The following is a 17,622-nucleotide window of genomic DNA, read 5'->3' as shown; positions in this document are numbered from 1 at the left end:
ATTTGTACTTGCAGGTGATTCTAACCATCCGGAGATGTACACAACGTATGTCTTCTAAACTGGTTCCTTCTCAGGGCTGGGCAATGAAGGCAATCAGGGCAGAGACACCTTAGGGTTGTGCTGGAGGCCGTGGTGCTGCTCCCAGCCCATCTCGCTGAGCACACACAGCTTGCTGGAAAAAATACCCTGCGGACCTGTGTCCTGGCAGGACAGGCACATGCTCTTCCTCACCACCTGCAGTCACTGGGCTGCCCTTGGCTGAGGAAGCCAGCATCAAACTGGGGGGGAAAAAAAATAATAATCCAGGGAAGACAGAGGTTGTGCTGCTGAGGAAGCAGGAGAGTTTTCTGAGAAATGCTGAGAGGCATCCATTGATAAATTAGGAACCTGGACCACTTTCTGGTTGGTTTTCTACCTCGGGTGCCCTTTCAAAGGGCCCATCAGTATTTGGGGAGCATGAAGTGAATGGCAGATGAGGAGGGGTGGGTGTGTGGGCAGCCAGGGCAGGCATGGGAACAGCCTGGGGGGAGCCCCAGAGCCCAGCCCCAGGCAGGGGCACAGCACGGAGCTGCCACCCGCAGTGGTGTATGAGCTGTGCGTGCAGATCTTCAAAAGAAAAGAGTTTGGCCCTTAATGTTCTTTTTGATGTATTTTTTGTATGCAAATAAGGTTTAATTTCTGAACTTTGAACAGTTTGCAGACTAGTTTATTAGAGTGTTGTATTATTAAGTCGTATACTCCTGGGGTCAGAGCGAGGCGTTTGGAAACCTCAGTGAACATTATTTATATTGTTAAACAAAGTCAAGAACTTCAGACATCTGGTATTCACCACAAAAGCAGACAATCAAAACAAAGACATATTTGTAATCATACTCAGTAGTCTTTTTATGTGAAGTAATTACTAAAATAATCTAAAGACATGGATCAGATTATTAATGAAAATGATAGCCTGCAAACTACTGTAATATACATCTCTACCTTTCATAAAACAGACGGGAAACTGTATAATGTAATGAATAGCCCTGGGGTTGTGCAATGCCAGAATTCATACTTTGAAATCTGTTGTCTCAGCTGATGAGCTCTAAAGGGAGTATTAGCGGGCCTACTGCTGATTGGGCTGGAGATGGTAATTTTGAACTCTACTCTTCCTAGCTGATTTACTATTTTTGCTCCTTTTGCACTGAGGAAACGAAATATGAGTTATTAATGAATTCCTTTTAATATAAGCATTTATATGCACATAGCTGGGTAAAATTCAAAATAAGGTGGAAAACATTGAGGGCTAACTTGCCCGTATTAACATAGGAATGGGAGGCGAAGCCAAGCACGGTGTGGGAGTGGGAGACGGTGAGGGACTGTGGGCAGCTGTGGGTCTGCCTGCCAGCATGCTGACCATGGTGGGCTGAGGTTACATTCCCGTGTGGTTTGGGACATGGGTTACATTCCCGTGTGGTTTGGGACATGGGCTACATTCCCCTATGGTTTGAGGCTCCACGGGGTGAGCTGTGCTGACACCGCAGGCCCGAGGTGTATGGGGCAGCGCAGGCCACCACTGGAGGCCTGGAAGCCCTGGCCGGCTGCCTTGTGGTGGGAGGGAAAGGCCCTTTGCTGCTTTGTCCTGTGGCTGTCATGTGTGAAATCTGGATTTTGGGCTGCTCTTTTCCTTTCCCTTCTCCCAATTCTCCCAAAAGCCGTGGTGAGACTCGGCCCTGTCATCCACGTCCGCTTACAGCTGCCGCTGACTTCAAAGGAGATCCTGCTGGCAAAATAGCTACGGGATTGTGTCAGGAGTTTATTCGCTCCCGAGATGTTGTCTGTTTAGATAATTAATGAAGTTAGAATATTAAAATTACATAAAGTGAAGGGTAATCTTAAAACGTTTATTATTTTGTAAATGGCCCCGAAGATTGTAACACATTTATAGTCACAAATCAGGCGCTGTGCAGGAGGCAAGTCCTTTCAAATAAGGAAGCACAATTAATAATCTCAGTTTCTGTCGTTATTTATTCATGCTGCTGCTGAATTGTCTTCTCTGCCACACCTGTGAAGCCAGGACGCTGTCTTTACCTGCTGATGCTATTCTGAGAGAAAGTTTAAACTCAGTTCTGTGCTGGAACCTGCCCGGATCACATCATGGGGTGAACTCCAAACAGATCACTCTGGTTAGGCATAGGTGCTCTTAAATTCTATCAAACTTCTGCTGTTTGCCTTTCCCTTCATGTTTAGATGTGCTGTGCAACACCTACTATAGATTCGGAATTAATTATTGAAGACTCAGTGATGGCAAAACAGACATTCACTATTTTCGACATATAATCACGGAAAGTATTGATTCTGCTCCACTCTTGTACTGTATTTGTGACAGTATCGGGGTGATTGCTATTAATATGAATGCATTGTTTGACTTGTTTCAAAACAAGCCTCTCTTACACATCAGAGTTTTATTTAAAGCAAATTCTCAGTTCCCATTTTTCTTCCACCCTGCAGTCTGTATGGCACTGGGCAGGCAGCGAGGATTCAGAAGGATCCACTGAAGTAAATCAGGTCTTTAATCAGCAGCAGACCTTCAGCAGCTGTGCCCAAGGCAGTAACAAGAATCCCAAATTCCAGGTCATGGTGTCTGGCTCTAAATCCGAGTTACCTGACTGCATTTCAACATATCTAGCAATATTTTTGTAAAGAAGTGGGTGAGAAAACTTTTAGCCTCTTTTCTGAAACACTTGTCACAGACTCTAATCTTGGAAAGTGATTTGTTGCATATTAAAAACTGCGAAAGTGTTGGTCTGCAAAGATCTGTATTTTCTGACTCGTGTTTTAACAGAGTTGTAATGGCTCCAACTTGGTCATTGGCAGGATTACCAAATATGTTACCCTGGCAATTAGGAGTGGACAGAAAATGTGGACTATCATTTGCTAGCTCTTCTAAATTGTTTAATCTTCAGTGTAATATCTCTTTAATAAATAACACAATTTCTATTTCCCTTTTCTTATAAACTTTTTTTAATTATTCTTCTGAATTGTTTTCCTTCTTGGCTGTGCTCTGAAGTTAACATTCTAAAAAGTTTAACAGACTTTTTCCTTTGCGAGTTACAGAATCATGGACAGAAAATATCTTTGCTTACCGGGCATTTTCAAGACAGGTATTGAGCTCAGTTAACTTTTATTTAAAGTCATCTTAACACACTGATAAATAAATAAATAAATAAAAATAAAAATAAATAAATAAATAAATATATAAATGGCCCCGGCATGGCAGAGCAGGAACTGGGGGTGTCCCACGGAGCTCCTCGCCCACCCTATGGATCTGCCAGGTGTCTCCTGCGAGCAGAGGGCAGGCAGCTTCCAGCGAGGGGTTCAAGCTGTGGCCTGCTGTGCAGAGGGGCTGCCGCCACCAAAGGTGTGAAATGGGGTGTAAGACCTCCCCTAGAACGGTGTCTTGTTCCTCTCAGTGTGTGGATGAGCCTGTGCTGGGACACAATTGAGAAAATAGTGCCAATGCAATCTCTCCCTAATTAGGGCCTAACTCATAACGAGTTAGCCAAGCAACTCAGTGGATACAGATCTCATCATTGGGCGGTAACTTGAAGAATCAAGGTCTTAACTAGCATGTTTTGGGTGATCTTTTTGCAGTGCTTTCAGTTGAGAAGGTTCTGCTTTCTTACCCAGCCAACATTTTGTCCATTGTATCAGTGAAAACGTGAACGTCTGCCCTGCAGTTCTAATTTTTCTGCTTTGAGCACTCTCCCTCAAACTTTCAGTCTGTTCCCTTGTTTTCTTAGGCTTTTATTTGCTGCTGTACTGCGGGGTGACTTTGAGCACTGCTATTTTAATTTGGACACATGGAAGATGGCATCGATGTGTTCTTCCTCCTGCCCCTGGTTTGTGCTTGAGCAGGAGGGAGCTGGGGCCGCACACGTGCCCCTGCTTTGCGTGGAGGTGAGAGCAAGGGGATCGTGGGTGAAGTGCGAGGCTGCACGAACAGAGGGACTGCGTGCAGTGCAAAGCTTTATTTGCTCCACATGCATGCTGATATTAATGCAATTAAATGTTAATAAAGTTTGGTGGGGGAACTGCTGTCGTGCTGCTCGGATGGAGGCTGTCCCCCTGCACTACCCTGACCTGCACCTGCCCAGCCCTCGGTGGGTGTCTGAGCAGCATCAGGGAGCACCGTGTCTTCTCTTGGTGGCATACTGCAGGTGCCCCAGATGAGGAAAAATCTTCTCGCTTCTGCAGGTCGTCCTAATGCTTCACAGGCCGCTTGCTGTGCAATTACAGGAGGATTTTAGTCTGATTATACATTAAAAACTCTTCTCTGTAAAGAAATTCAAAGATCAGAGAGGTTTTCTTTCAAGTATTACATTGAAATTTGAACACTCCTGCTGCTTAGTACAAAATGTTTCTACAAGGCACTATCGAACTTGGAGATGTTATATTTTCACTGTTACATGTTTCTTCTTTCTCTATTTAAACATCAAATCTGAGCATTTCACTTGTATCTGGTTTTTCACTGAAACATATATTATAGAAGTTTTAATTACAACCCGAGCAGAATGCGTAGTCACAAGCCATTGTTATGGATAGCACTAGCAGGACTAAAAGAATCAAAACCAAACAAAAAATAAATGACATTTTTGTCCTTCAGATATGTGAAAATGTGAATGCAAATTCTGTAGTCTTATTTTTTCTGATCCCTACTATTCTCTAATCTTATCAAATATATATTCCCATATTCTGAGTCAGGCTGATAAAGCAGCTTGATATAAACAAGTTGCATTAGATTTTGCGGAGCACATTTTCCTAGTAAATCCAATTTCACAATCTTTTTTTCTGGTGACACATTAGCCATTCTTTACTATATAAAATGTTCTTTGAATATTTTAACCAGTGTTCTACAAGCAAACGTAGCAGAATGCGGTTGTGCCGTACGCTATCTTTCTTTAGAAACCATTCTTTATTGGAAATGTGTTATTGCTTTACAGCATGCTCCTTGTTTACCCTTTCGAGACAGAGGTAAGTAACGCTCACCGGTAAGCATCTCGATTACCAGTACCTGCCTCGGCGCAGCGTATCTGCACGGGGAGCTTTTGATATCACTGTTTGTCTGTGAATGGAGGTGCCTCAAGGTTCATAAATCTGTATGCAGTAGTATGGGTTCTCTAACAGCAATTCATTTTAATTATGTGAGACATAAAAAGACCACCTACAGATGAGACAATACAGCTGTAAGATTCTCAAGGTTACTATGGGGAATACTTCATAACTGAAGTATGTTTTCCCAAAGGAATTATACTACCATTTGATTTAATTTTTAATTTTTACATTTTAATCAAAAATAGATCAAATGGTGGTGTTATCTCCTGGGAAACATACTTCAGATATGAAGCAGTCCATGTTCCTTTTAAATATGTAAAGCTGCCATTTATGTATAACTCATGAATGACACCCTGTGTTGCAAGCAAATATCATGCAGTGATTTCTATATTGTTTCAGTAACAACACTATAATCGCACACAAATATCACTACACCTGATTCTACAAAGCAGATGGCATTAAATACTATCAACTTCAGGCGCTAGCACAATATATATCCAGTGCTAAATAAGAGCCATCACGTATTGAACATGTGCGCATTAATATTGGCAGGGACCGTGTCCCAGGGGGCAGTCCAACATCAAGGAAGTTGTTGTTTAGGTTTCTAAAAGCTATTTGAAAACTCAGATTCAGAAGCACAGGTTGGTTTATTACAGCAAAGAGCAGAGCAGCATTTTCACATCTGATCGCAGCTTGTAGGCCTTAACACGCGTGTAGTCAAGGAATGGCAAATCTGGTTTTTAGGGCTGGTGAGGTTCAGATAAATGAATGATGATTTGATCTGCCTGGGTTGATTATTGGTATTTTTATGGGGAAAGAAAAGCAAGCTGGCCTGTGTTTTTCTTGCTTACTTGTGAATGAGATGGGAATGACTGCGGAGGGCAGAGCAGCTGGCCAGTCCTGCTGCCCTCGGCTCGCTGGCAAAGCAAATAGTAAGTGAATTAGGCTGGTATCATGGCCTAAACCAACTAAATCCAGTACAAAAATATTGCACAGTATGGATAATGTATTTTTTATTTCCATCCATTCATCCTACCAACTCATATTCACTCTTGGCTCCTTCTTACAAGGCTTAATGCTCTCATCTTCCCTTTATACAAACTGATGTGCAATGCTATCCTGCCAAAATCATGTCCATCTATAAAGAGAGGAACTCCCCCCTCAATACATGCAGGTGTGGGTGAGAAAAGAAGATAACAAGCAAGCCAAAAATTCTCTCCACCCTCCCTCCCCTTGCTCACAGTGTCGCTGTTCCCACGTACAGCTGCTGCTTTCCCAGGACCATTGGACTGCACGGTGTGGACATGGTTACGCTTCTCCAAGGCAGACAGTTAAAACATTTTCTCTAGAACTGTACTAAATGCAAGCAAGCAAGTTGATGTGTGCTTATTTAGCAAACAGGTTTTATTTTCTTTGAAGATTTTTGCAGAAAGGGCAAGTTAAAGTAAGGGCTACAGCCCAACACATATGCAGGACGTTGTGTGGAGGTTTGACTTTGGACTACAGGTAGCCTGCTGCCCTGAGCACAGCTGCCCCAAGGAGCAGCCCATGGCTCCGAGCCCACGTGGGCAATGCGATGTGCACCAGGATGGAGGTCCCAGGGCAAGAGATTGTGCATGAAGCCACTTCAAGAGGTAAAACTGAAGCAATGCACAGCGAGTGGCAGTGGGAGGGGATTTGCTTCAAAACCACACTACTGCAAAGCAAAATGATAATCTAACCAAAGCAGCGGTAGCCTAAGGAGATCAGAGCTTAGACTCACGAAGGTACCTAGGCACCTACGTTTTGACTCAAATCCACAGGAACTTAGGATCCTAAGGTGTTCCAATTAGTTGAGGAAAAACAAAATCTGGAAACGCAGATGGAGAAGATCTGTTGAAAAGTATTAATGTTTAACTCCCCATTAAACCAAGCCTGTAGAGGAATTACTTGTTGCAAAATATTGATTCTGCATATCATTCATGTATCTGGCCCGTGAGGGGGGGGAAACCACGCGGGCTATGCTGCACAAAGGAAACTCCATACAAAATAAACCACAAACAGGTTTTATTTACCTTTATACCTGAGTGCCTGCAGAACGCAATTCAATTATTGATGGAATAACAAAGTCAGTCAGTTTCATACTGTAGCCAAAGTGGTGTTTAATGCTTCTGCTTTTCTGAGTAACAAATTACAAAATACAAAGATAAAAATATTATATAATCTATCTTTAATCTGAATTAAAAAGACCATATGCTTATTTTACTATATACATGTAAATAAAGTTTCACTTGAGTTATCTTGTGTACAAACCACAGCATTAAGAAATATAAAGAGTATATAATATTTATCAATAAAACAAAATTTCAGTTATACAAGGTGAAGAAAGTCTTACAAAAATAGTTTTGAGGTTGTACTGCAGATTTTACACAAATCTGCCTTATAGAAATATTTACCTGTCCCAAACTTCATGGCATTCAGCTGTACCTCTTACAATTACTTCATGATTCTGACAACAAATCTTGAAATGAATTACAAATACAGTACATCTACTAAAGCAAGCAAACAAACAAAAACCTCCCACGCTGTTACAAGTCTTCAGTATATCAAAGTATTTCAATTGCAGCTTGGTTTCACCATGGCTGGTTTATAAATGCATTCCCTACCCTGTCAGAAGGCACGGAGGAAGGAATCACATCCCGGCCTAAAGATTCTCCTTAGGGTTTACACAGAAGTGTATGCAGCTCAGTTGTGAAAACAACCATGGATGTCCATGAGGCTTCTGAACAGCTTGCCATGTTTCTAGTCAGCTGGAAATACCAGTTAGCAGTGCAGCAGGAATAAACCTAGCAGCCACTTTACAAGGACCAAAGGAGCTGGGCCCAAGGATATTCAGCAGGTGCTGCTCTGCCCCCAGTGAAGAGCTTGCAGAGAAAAATCAGCATCACAAAGTGAGCAACATCTATTGTTTCATTTCTGGATACTTTACACACCATATAACTAAAATTTACATCTACCCAGAATACTTTATCAACAGTAGCATTCAGAAAAGTAAGCAAAAATCTCAAGGGTTTTTTTTAGCACTTATAGCCTCACGCAAAAAGGAAGAATGCAGAACACTGGAAATAAAAAAAAAAAGACAGTGCAATTACCCTTCTGCGTCCTACCTTGAACTGCAATTCCCAGAGGTTTGTTTTTATTTTTTAAATTCTCTGCAAACTCAAGAAAAACAGAAAAGAGGGAGCTGCTATTTTTAACAAATACTAGGTAGAGTATCCTTATACTGTACAAATTACGTTTGACTACATAAAAACATTTAAACTCAAGTCAAACAGGAATTACTTCTTAAATAGTGAAGCCACCGATGTTTAATGAGAAAGGAAAAGTCAAATAGAACATTCGCCTGAAGCCTGCCACACGTTTGTATTGATAAACAAGCGTGAGGACAAAAATACCCCTGGAAACTATCAGCATTTTCCTAATTTTTGTGATACCTGATGTTCAGGACTTAGCTATAAGGCAAGACAGAATGCCCACAACAGAACATGGCATAAAACACTCTTTTTCTGTTTGTAAAAAGTGTTTCTATTCAGCACATGCCCCGTTTCTTAGACCTTTCCCATGTGGCTGTCTGCTACTAGTCACTGGAGCATACAGGAGATTGAATGGGGTGTTCCCAGCTGACCCAGCCTGGTGCTGCTGCAGTTAAATAACTAGGGAAAATTATCCTGGAAATTGAAATGGTAAGGAAGCAAGGATTAAAACACTCGTCAAATCTGAAGGAATAGAAAGATACAGATAGGCTTTCTTATAAATCTTTGCTACGGAAGGAAGGCATTACATTTCTGTATCAAAAAGTACTTTTTGTACTCATTCTTTCATTACAAACTGTGTTATAATGCAGCAGATGGTAATAACCAACTGTTTTTTTCATTCCTTTTCAATACTGATGCATTTTATTTACAACACTCAGTATAACTACAATGATAATTGGGATGGACTGAAAATGAAGGGAGTTTCCACTAGGTGGTCTTTGTCTAAATCTATTTTTGGAGTTTATTCTCCAAACAGATGAAATTGGTAGGACAACAAAGTTTTGTATTTTGTTTCAATGTTACTAGAGAATTGATCTGACATATTGTTGTGCTCCTGGAGAATGTAAAAGGCTATAGCTAAACCAACAAACAAAACCCTCTGTTTGTGACCCTACATTTTACTCAAGTTTACTTTCTATAGCGTAACATTTAGAGATTCAAAATGTACTCATAACATAACCCCCTAACCAATTAGATTCGATGTGAACTGCAGCATTATGTTTCTAACAGTGTACAGACAGTACAAGTGGCCATGGTCAGACTGCAGGTTACAGAGTAAAAGCAGTATAAAGTATAAAGTTCTCCTATTTTCTAGAGCTGTACAGATGCAGTAATCTCCAAGGACAGACCTGAGAGTCACTGTGGACAGCGTAATAAAATACCTGTACAGAGCACAGCGACGATGAGAAGGCTGATATGAAAAAATTACATTAAAATCGAACAGTAGTATGACTTCATCAGGCCTCTGTAATGCAGCCAGCAACTATGACCAATTCCCTGATTTATGTACGGTGAGACTTCAAAAAAACAAGTGACCGCCACTCTGAAGGGTGAGGAATTAAAAAGAACATGACAAAAACTACAAGGATCACAAGAAAAACCACTTGGTTCTCATTTTACCTTATTCTATAGCAGATTAAAATACAATTAAGTTTAAAGCAAACAGAAGAAACAGAGGCACTGGTATCCATGAATTCTTAACATGATGAAATTAAAATTATATAAACAGAAAACACTCTGGTTTGATGATACACAGAACTACTCCCTGTGTTTTAAACATGCTGGTGTAACTATTTGCTCTTCTATATTCCAGCAGAAAACTTTTCCATTCAAGAGTCCAAGTGTACTTCTGATACTCTTGTCTTCAGATACCCTAAATTGTGACTGTACGCTGTTCTGCTAATTGCTCCTTGCCAAACATGTAGTCAATGAAGCATAATAGGTTTTGAGTCATTTTGCAGAGATTAAACTTTTAGGTAGCTATTTCAACTTTTACAGCACAGAAACTGATACTTAGGCAGCTTTTTTCTTGGCTGCTATTATTACCAGGATTTTTAAAAATAAAAATTGGAAAATTGTGTAAAAATTAACTGCTCTCAAAATATGATGTAGTTATCTTAGTAACAAACATGTAATTTCAGAGCAAACAGCGTCTTTAGAAAACATTTTGTATTCCTTTTTTGCATTAGTTGATCAACTCTGATAACAGTTTATGGGAATTTGCTCATGCACTTGTATCGTTTCAAGTGAGAACATGTTCCTTTCCAGCTTGGATAGATACTATTGCTTCTATCAACCTGTACTGGGAGCTGCAGAGTTCAAGATGAGTCTCTTACCTTCAACAAACAGGGCCAATACAATTTTTAAAACCACTTCTTAGTGCTTCTTAGTGATTTGCTCTTTGAACAGATTGTACTGTGGCTGAAGAAGATTTTGAGGCTTTTGAAAAAATCTGCAGTATGCAAAGATTTATTTTCAGCGTATCAAAATTTATATTGGCTTGGAGGAAATTTATTCTTTCCTAACAAAACGCTTTGGATACCAATTTACTGCAGCTCTGCTTAACAGACTTATTTCCTCATTTATCACTTAATTCAATTCACTATTTAGAGGATATTCATGTATTTAGGAAGAATATCTTCTTAATAACAGTCAACTCAGCACTAGCTACAACTCCACACACAACATGGGAAGCACTCTAAGACTGTGAAAAGCTTCGTCTAAGCATTTCACACTATGATAAACCCCACTGGGAAAGGAAGGTTTAAAAGCCTGTCACTAGATCTTTGCAACTTTGGAGCCACCATTTTAATTTGCACTGCCTAATGTCTGCTTTCCAAACAGGAGGGGCCAAACGCTGTTCTCCCTGCGATATCTGCTTTGGGCTGAACTCTGCCCACAGGCTCGGTGGCAGCAGGGCACGGCTATGGCTCAGCACTTCTCCAACAGCGGAGATTGCTTCCTGCATGAACTTTGGCAGGTCACAGCAGTTTCCCTCCAATGCAGAAGGTTAACACGCTGCTGCTCGGTTCTGAGATTTAGGACCTGAAGCAGCCACTGAGGTGCCACATCCAAGCAGCACAACTCAGATACCTTAAGAGACTAAAAATCTGAATGTGTTTAAAAATTACAGTCCTGCATACTGCCAAAATGCAGAGGAAATTATCTGTGGCCAGCCAATAAAATCATGTTGGATAACAACTTCTCAAACTTCTCAAACAGATTTATTCTAATATTACCATAAGTGGAAAGGAGGAGTCCGACTGTCAAATGGCATCTTCAGCAGCTTTGAGAGAACTGCCTAGATCTAAAATACCATCCATCTTTGCATTTCAGTGCTGTTCCAATAATACTGATTTTTCTGTTAGATATTTACCTGTCCCATTCACAAACTGTACTCATTACAAAGTAGATGTTTAGCGTGTACGAAAGGTTCCCGAACTGGATGCATACTTTGGATTTTACCATAACATTAAGTTTCAGTAGGATTTTTACTGGCCTTCGCAGAGCTGCAAAGCTGATTAGCTCTCTGTCTAAAACTGAATTTCATCTATTTCTGCCTGCTTACACAGAGCTGAGCTAAAAACGCAGGCCCTGTACCAACGTAAACACAAGGACCACCTCCCAAGAGTACCAGAGCAAGAGAGACAGGAAAATATCTTGTATCAGCATGATCTTTGATCCAGTCCCGGGTGAAGACTGGGCCAAAGACTCAATGAGCTTACCTACTCTAAAAACTTAAATCAAATATATATTTTTTGTACCTGCTGAGCTACCTTAAAAGCAGAAGCATTTTTTCAAGTGTAAAAGCAATGTCAGTTGCAATCATACCCGGGAAGAGTAACGCATCCAGCAGAGTGCTGTATGCTGCATACCACACACAAACCCACGCCGTGAGGGCAGGTACAGATATCCAGCTGTACGGTGTTCACAGGGGTGGCTTTAGCATTTAGAAAGTGTTGCTGAGCTGCAGTCTCTCAATCTCTAGAAGCCCACGATATGATTGAAGTGTCCCTGAAATGACAAAATTTCACGTGTGATTTTCCGGAGGTGAATTTTAACTCTGAAGAAAGTTACCTGAGCTCAAATCAGATCACTGCACATTGTACTCATAATATAAGCTTTTTATTATTTTAAGAATAAAGATAATTTCCTAATGCAATTCCCACTAAATTTATCAAAATATAACGGTAATATCCGTTGTGGCACTGGCCACCAGTAAGGGATCATCTGAAGAGCACAGAGCTAACAGATCTATACGGCCAGTTCATCATCGGGAGCTAGAGGGCTTAGAGCCGAGCTGTGCTGTGAATGCAGGGACACTCACGTGAGCCAGCTCAGATCAGGACGGTGTTAGGAGCTCAGCACAACGTCAATTCAGCTGCACTAACACAGCTCCAGCTGCTCTAGGCCTGTCTTTGTGTGGCACGCTGTGTAAACCACCAAACTCTGCTGACTGGAACTGGGAGCCAGAAAGAATCCCCCCCCTCTGCAAAAGCAAGCCGTCAGAGCAGAGCAGGCAGGTTTTTCTTTCATCTGCAGATTGTTCCAGGCCCATGACTCAAATAATGGAGAAGTGAATATATATGCTAACTTGCTTATTCCGTTACCAAACACTGCATCTTACTACTTAAACTCTAATTTGAATTTGACATTATGCAACAGAGACGGATAAACTTTGTCCCCACTACAGGGAAAATCACAGAAATCAGAATTTCATCAAATTCAGTCACATTTTAAATCACCCTGCTTTAAGCAAAGCAGTTTCTGTTTCAACTCAATGAGACGAGGCTAATTTAGCAAGAAGTCTAGCAAGCAGCTACACGAGGGCTCCAGATTTGAATAACACCAACTTGAGCTGCTTTATTGCCAGCACAGGACAGTTAGCAGGAAAATTCTTATGAATGTTTGTTGAAGAGGTGAATTACACAAACCCAGGTAACTTAGGGAGTATTTTTGATTTCAAGTTCATTACTACATCAGAAGAAAAACCATGTCAGGTTACTCTGACATGCTACTACTTAAACCAGGAATGCTCTTATTTGGAATTACAGTGTTTATACTCATGTTACATGAAAGTGGTGATAATTTTCCAAAATTCGGTGGTTAACAGTAGAGCATTACAAACTCTGGTGTTGGCACTGTAGTTCTGTAAGGTAACAAAACTGACTTCTCATGTACCAGTTTGGGTTTTAATCCCAAAACACCTTCTTTAAGGTCTCCGTGACCCCAAAGAAGGTAACATACCTCAAAAGCTCAAACAGTAGTTCACATATTTGGTCATACTGGTTTATTCTCATAATAGTTACTCCTAAAGTCAGCCCTAGATCTGGTTTTATTTTCTTTTTAAAGACAAGCAGAAGTAAGATAACACAGGCAATGCCTTTTCAGTTACAACTTCTGATTTATGACAGAAAGCTCAGTCTCGCAGCATTCAGTGGAAACTTTGCCATCAGTTCCATCAGAATGAAGATTCTGCTATGAACGTTCAGCCCTTTGGAAGAAATGCATGGCACTCTCCCAGACTTATTTTTGGCTCTCTAAGGAATCCTGTGTGATCAAAAGCTACTCAACTTCTGAGTAGCTCCCATACACTTAAGAGACTTCCGAAACTTTGGTTAGAAAATTTACATGAAAACTGAAGCTGCAGGAATGGTGTAACCCCTGTCACTGCTCCCAGCTGTCCTCTCTTCTGGGTTTGGTTGTTTTTGCATGGTAAAAAAGAAAGTGCTTATGCTCACCATCATCTCTTGGTGAGAGATCCTTGTGCTCCTGGTGCACTGTTACAGCATGCTCCTTGTGCCAAATCGTAGCGGTGGCTCCTGCCTACACAAACACCACAGCTGGTTTTGGCCAGCTGACTTTGGGTATCAATACAGCTCAGAAGGCAGCACTATTCGGCTGTCCAAACACTTGCATTGTTTTTCAGGAAGGTCAAGCTGTCTGCACCAAGCTCTGATGGCTACTGCTCCTTAGCTAGCTTGTTTAAAGCTAGGCCTAGTACACCTACAGGGCAATGCTTTCAGGCAAGGTCGGTCTACTATTTGGAAAGGAAATATCCAATTAGAGGAAAAAATATGACACAGAATGGGATTCCTGAGTGTTTTATTATGATTCAGTATATCAAGGAAGATATAAAAGTGGGGTAGAGGAAGTTGTACGCTACTGTTTGCTTCAGTTACTTCCTAAACTCTGCTTTTTAGAGGGAATTTGAAAAATGTGTTTGCTGCCTCCGTATTTTCCAACTGCTGCTGCAAACGTATTAGTTTGTACTCTGCTGGCATACCTGAGAAATGCTAAATCAATCTGCCTTCTTTTATTTACATGCTTTATTCCTGAGAAATGTAATTGTGGTTTTTATTAACTTTATGTTTTATGGATCTAATGCTTAAGAACAAGTCCATCTTTCATGCCACAGAAAGAAGGTTAATACACTTACAGATTCTCCAGCAATACATCTCGGGCACGGCTGGGCAGTACCTCTGCTTCCTTGGTTTTCAAAAACCTAATTAACAAAAACACGTACAAAACCATAAAAAAAAGGCAATTATTTGCAATTTGATTATAAAACGTATTTTAAACGTGCTCTAGGAATAGGTATTGTTGCCGGTGTGAACATACCATAAAATTTGGCTTTGTCTTTGCATCCCACGGACCGCAGCCAGAGGAGAGCTTCTGTTTGGAATCCAGCTCCATAGCACAGTCAATGAGGCGAGCATCGGCCTCATTTGGAAGGGTTTCTAACAGCTTGCACACTCGCTTCTGAAAGAATCAAAAGCAATATTTACATATCTTTGCAAGGCATAGGACCTCGAATACCAGTCCGCAGGATTTTATTGTTTCTGCCTTGCATTCATTTGGAGGCTGGGTAAGTACAGTAAGGCAGGAAAATGCAGCCTGTCGGGGGCTAGGTCAACACAAAAACTTTCTATTTAACACCGTTTCATGCTGGATGAGCAGGGAAATAGACAGATCTCACTAAACATCTCCGCGACTCAACTTCAGAAACCGGGGATAAAATGCCACTGGGAAGAGAGGCTACGTCACCCTCCAGTCATGTATAATTTAGGATGGGGCTTATCAAAGGAGCAGATCATGGGAAGTGCTGTGAAACGGCTAATTAAATCGAGGAAACGGAAGGAAAACCCCGAAGCCAAGTCAGACAGCTATGAAGACATCATTTGTAATGAGCTCTCTGCATCTCTTCCTGCCAACTGCCCCCTTTTCCGGCTTCTCACCTGGACCATTCCCTGTGATTTTGGGATTTCCTGCACATCAGAAGCACTCGGCCGGGAGTGGGCTGTCCGAGCCAGGCTGTCTTTAGCACAGCTCTCAGCACCCCAGGGCAAGGTGTTCACTGCTCTGTCAGAAGGATATTTGGGGGCTGAGAGGGCTGAGATGCCAGGAGCGGGATGCCCCAATCAGAAACCTCAAGAAGGGCGCCCTCGGCTCAGCAATGGGGGCACAACCCGACTCCTGGGGGCTCCTAAAATCGTGGCAGCAAATTAGCAGCCTAACGAGCAGCTCCAGAACTGACAAAACCATCTCAGGGCCCGACTCTGCCTGAATTCCTCGGAGATGCGCACGCGTTTGAAATGTTTTCCTAATGCCTTTCTGAACAAACTTTGTTTAAGGAGTAACAAGATTCGATCCCTTGCACGAGCACATGATTCCACAGGCAAGAGCTGCGTTGCCACAGAACTAACAGACTACTGAAGCATGGAAGCTGAATTTAACATTTGAATACGTTATGTAAAAATAAAATGGATCAATACAGCGGGACCCTCGGCGGAAAACAGTTGAAACGAGAACACTGCCAAGGAATAGAGGATATTTGGACGGGATGCAAATCAGAAAGTGAAATGTGTATTGTACTAAGAAAGTGAATAATATAATGACAAAAAGTCTGACAAGGTCCTCTAAAGGCAGGCCGCCTTCCGCTGGGAAAACATTCTCTTCCCTTTGTTGCTGCACAGCTCGTCCTTTATTAAAAGCCACGGCGCAGGGGTACAGCAGCAGAGCTGGTGGGATGCGGGAGATGAAGGCGAGGAGGAAAAAACGATGTGCTGCCACGTATCAGAAGAAATTTGGCTTATTAAAAATAAATTCAAAGTACTGTTTTGGGGGGGTTTAAGATATTTAGCATCAGTGACAGGAATCCGACAGACAGAGGAGCTGCCTGACAAGCTGATTGCACCGACGCCAAGACAATTTGGGGAAGTTTCTCGCAGAGGCTGGCTTCAGGGAAGGCTTCGCCCTCCGGAATTATCTTGTAGGGAAGAAACAATCAGTGCATCCGTCCTGCCTGCGAACAGACCATGGTTAGTGCACGCGATTAACAAGGATCAACGAGCGAGCTAGGCAAAAGGCAAGCAAGGATTTCTTCAAAATGACTGATTTTGTTAGGGCGTGTTGGGCTGCATCTCCAGCTTGGAAAGAGAGTTTAGGACAAGCAGCAGCACTTCAGGTCATGTCCCAGGACAGGCAGAAAAGAGCTCTACCCGCAGAGGAGATCCCATAACCCTCTTCCAGGTGGCATGGCCTGTGAGCACACGGGTGTTTCCACTGCTGCTGGAAGGAGAAAGCCAGGCCTCAGCGAGATGCTGCTTTACAGAAGCAAACAACGAAGCGGTGCAAAACCCAGCTGTGTACAAACAACCACCCTAAACGCAGCTAAAGAGGTTTTCAGAAAGTTGTCACAAGCAATGACTGGGTTGTCTGACAAATTTCTGAAAGCCTGACTAGCTTCTGTGTTATGTTTCCTACACAGCTGCCCTCCAGGCATGAAAACGGGTCTCCATCCAGCTCGGCTTGTGCGTGTTTGGCTCCCCTGGGTACCCCGATGGGAAGCACAGCGGTGGCAGCGCGATGATCCCCATCGCCCACGCCGTTCCCTCGGGTCCTGTCGCTGTCCCACAGCCCTGCTGCAGCACCCACAGGGACCGTGCTCAGCCCCGTGCCCCCCCCGGCTCCCCTGGGCCCCGGCCCCACTCACTCTGGGCGGCTCCCCCGGCTCCGCAGCGCCCGGCGGCCCCCGGCGGCCCGGCAGCAGCGGCGGCGCCTCCATGGCCACCGCGGCCCCGGGCGCTGCCGCCCGCCCGCCGGGGCGGAGCCGGGGCCGGGGCTGAGGCGGGCGCCCCCGTGAGGCGTTCGGCACCGCCAGGCCCCGCGGGGAAGGGTTTTTGGGGTGAAAGTTGGGTAAAAAGAGCAGCTGGGCCTTCAGCACGAGGGGATCCTGGTAAAGCCTGACGTAAAAACTGTCATAAAGCCTGTCATAGCTCCTGCCACAGCTCCTGCCACAGCTCCTGCCACAGCTCCTGCCATAACTCCTGTCATAACTCCTGTCAACTCCTGTCATAACTCCTGCCACAGCCCCTGCCGAGCGCTTTGGTCTTCACTTTGGGTGTCCTCAGGGTTAAGGCGAAAGGGGAAATGTCACCGGGACCTTTGTAGTCTC

The 17,622-nt window shown here is 42.9% G+C and overlaps 1 protein-coding gene across 2 annotated transcripts; it reads right to left on the bottom strand.

Annotated features, from left to right (window-relative positions):
* Positions 1–7,152: 7,152 nt before the first annotated feature.
* Positions 7,153–17,293, bottom strand: LOC309880395 (uncharacterized protein C10orf143). 2 transcript variants are annotated; one of them, XR_014317963.1, is made up of 5 exons: positions 17,161–17,293; positions 14,787–14,927; positions 14,605–14,670; positions 11,997–12,179; positions 7,153–7,994 (listed from the first exon to the last, which is right to left on the bottom strand). XR_014317963.1 is itself a non-coding variant. In XM_082765299.1 (4 exons), the coding sequence occupies exons 1-4, from the start codon at positions 17,230–17,232 to the stop codon at positions 12,150–12,152; spliced, it is 309 nt and encodes a 102-aa protein (XP_082621425.1). In that variant the 5' UTR covers positions 17,233–17,293; the 3' UTR covers positions 7,153–12,149. The 2 variants fall into 2 exon arrangements, 1 of the variants encoding a protein (XP_082621425.1); XM_082765299.1 differs by having other exon boundaries at positions 7,153–12,179.
* Between the last annotated feature and the right edge of the window lie 329 nt (positions 17,294–17,622).

This window comes from Aythya marila, assembly GCF_965140915.1.
Source record: "Aythya marila genome assembly, chromosome: 7".
NCBI lineage: Eukaryota > Metazoa > Chordata > Aves > Anseriformes > Anatidae > Aythya > Aythya marila.
The sequence above is the reverse complement of the archived record's forward strand: the minus strand, read 5'-3'. Positions and strand labels throughout refer to the sequence as shown.

Coding starts and splice junctions, on each gene's coding strand:
- LOC309880395 (XM_082765299.1), bottom strand. CDS start 17,232: ATGGAGGCGCCGCCGCTGCTGCCGGGCCGCCGGGGGCCGCCGGGCGCT. Junction 14,928..17,160: donor AGCCGGGGGAGCCGCCCAGA/GTGAGTGGGGCC, acceptor TGATTCTTTCAG/AAGCGAGTGTGCAAGCTGTT. Junction 14,671..14,786: donor AGACAAAGCCAAATTTTATG/GTATGTTCACAC, acceptor TTTGTTAATTAG/GTTTTTGAAAACCAAGGAAG.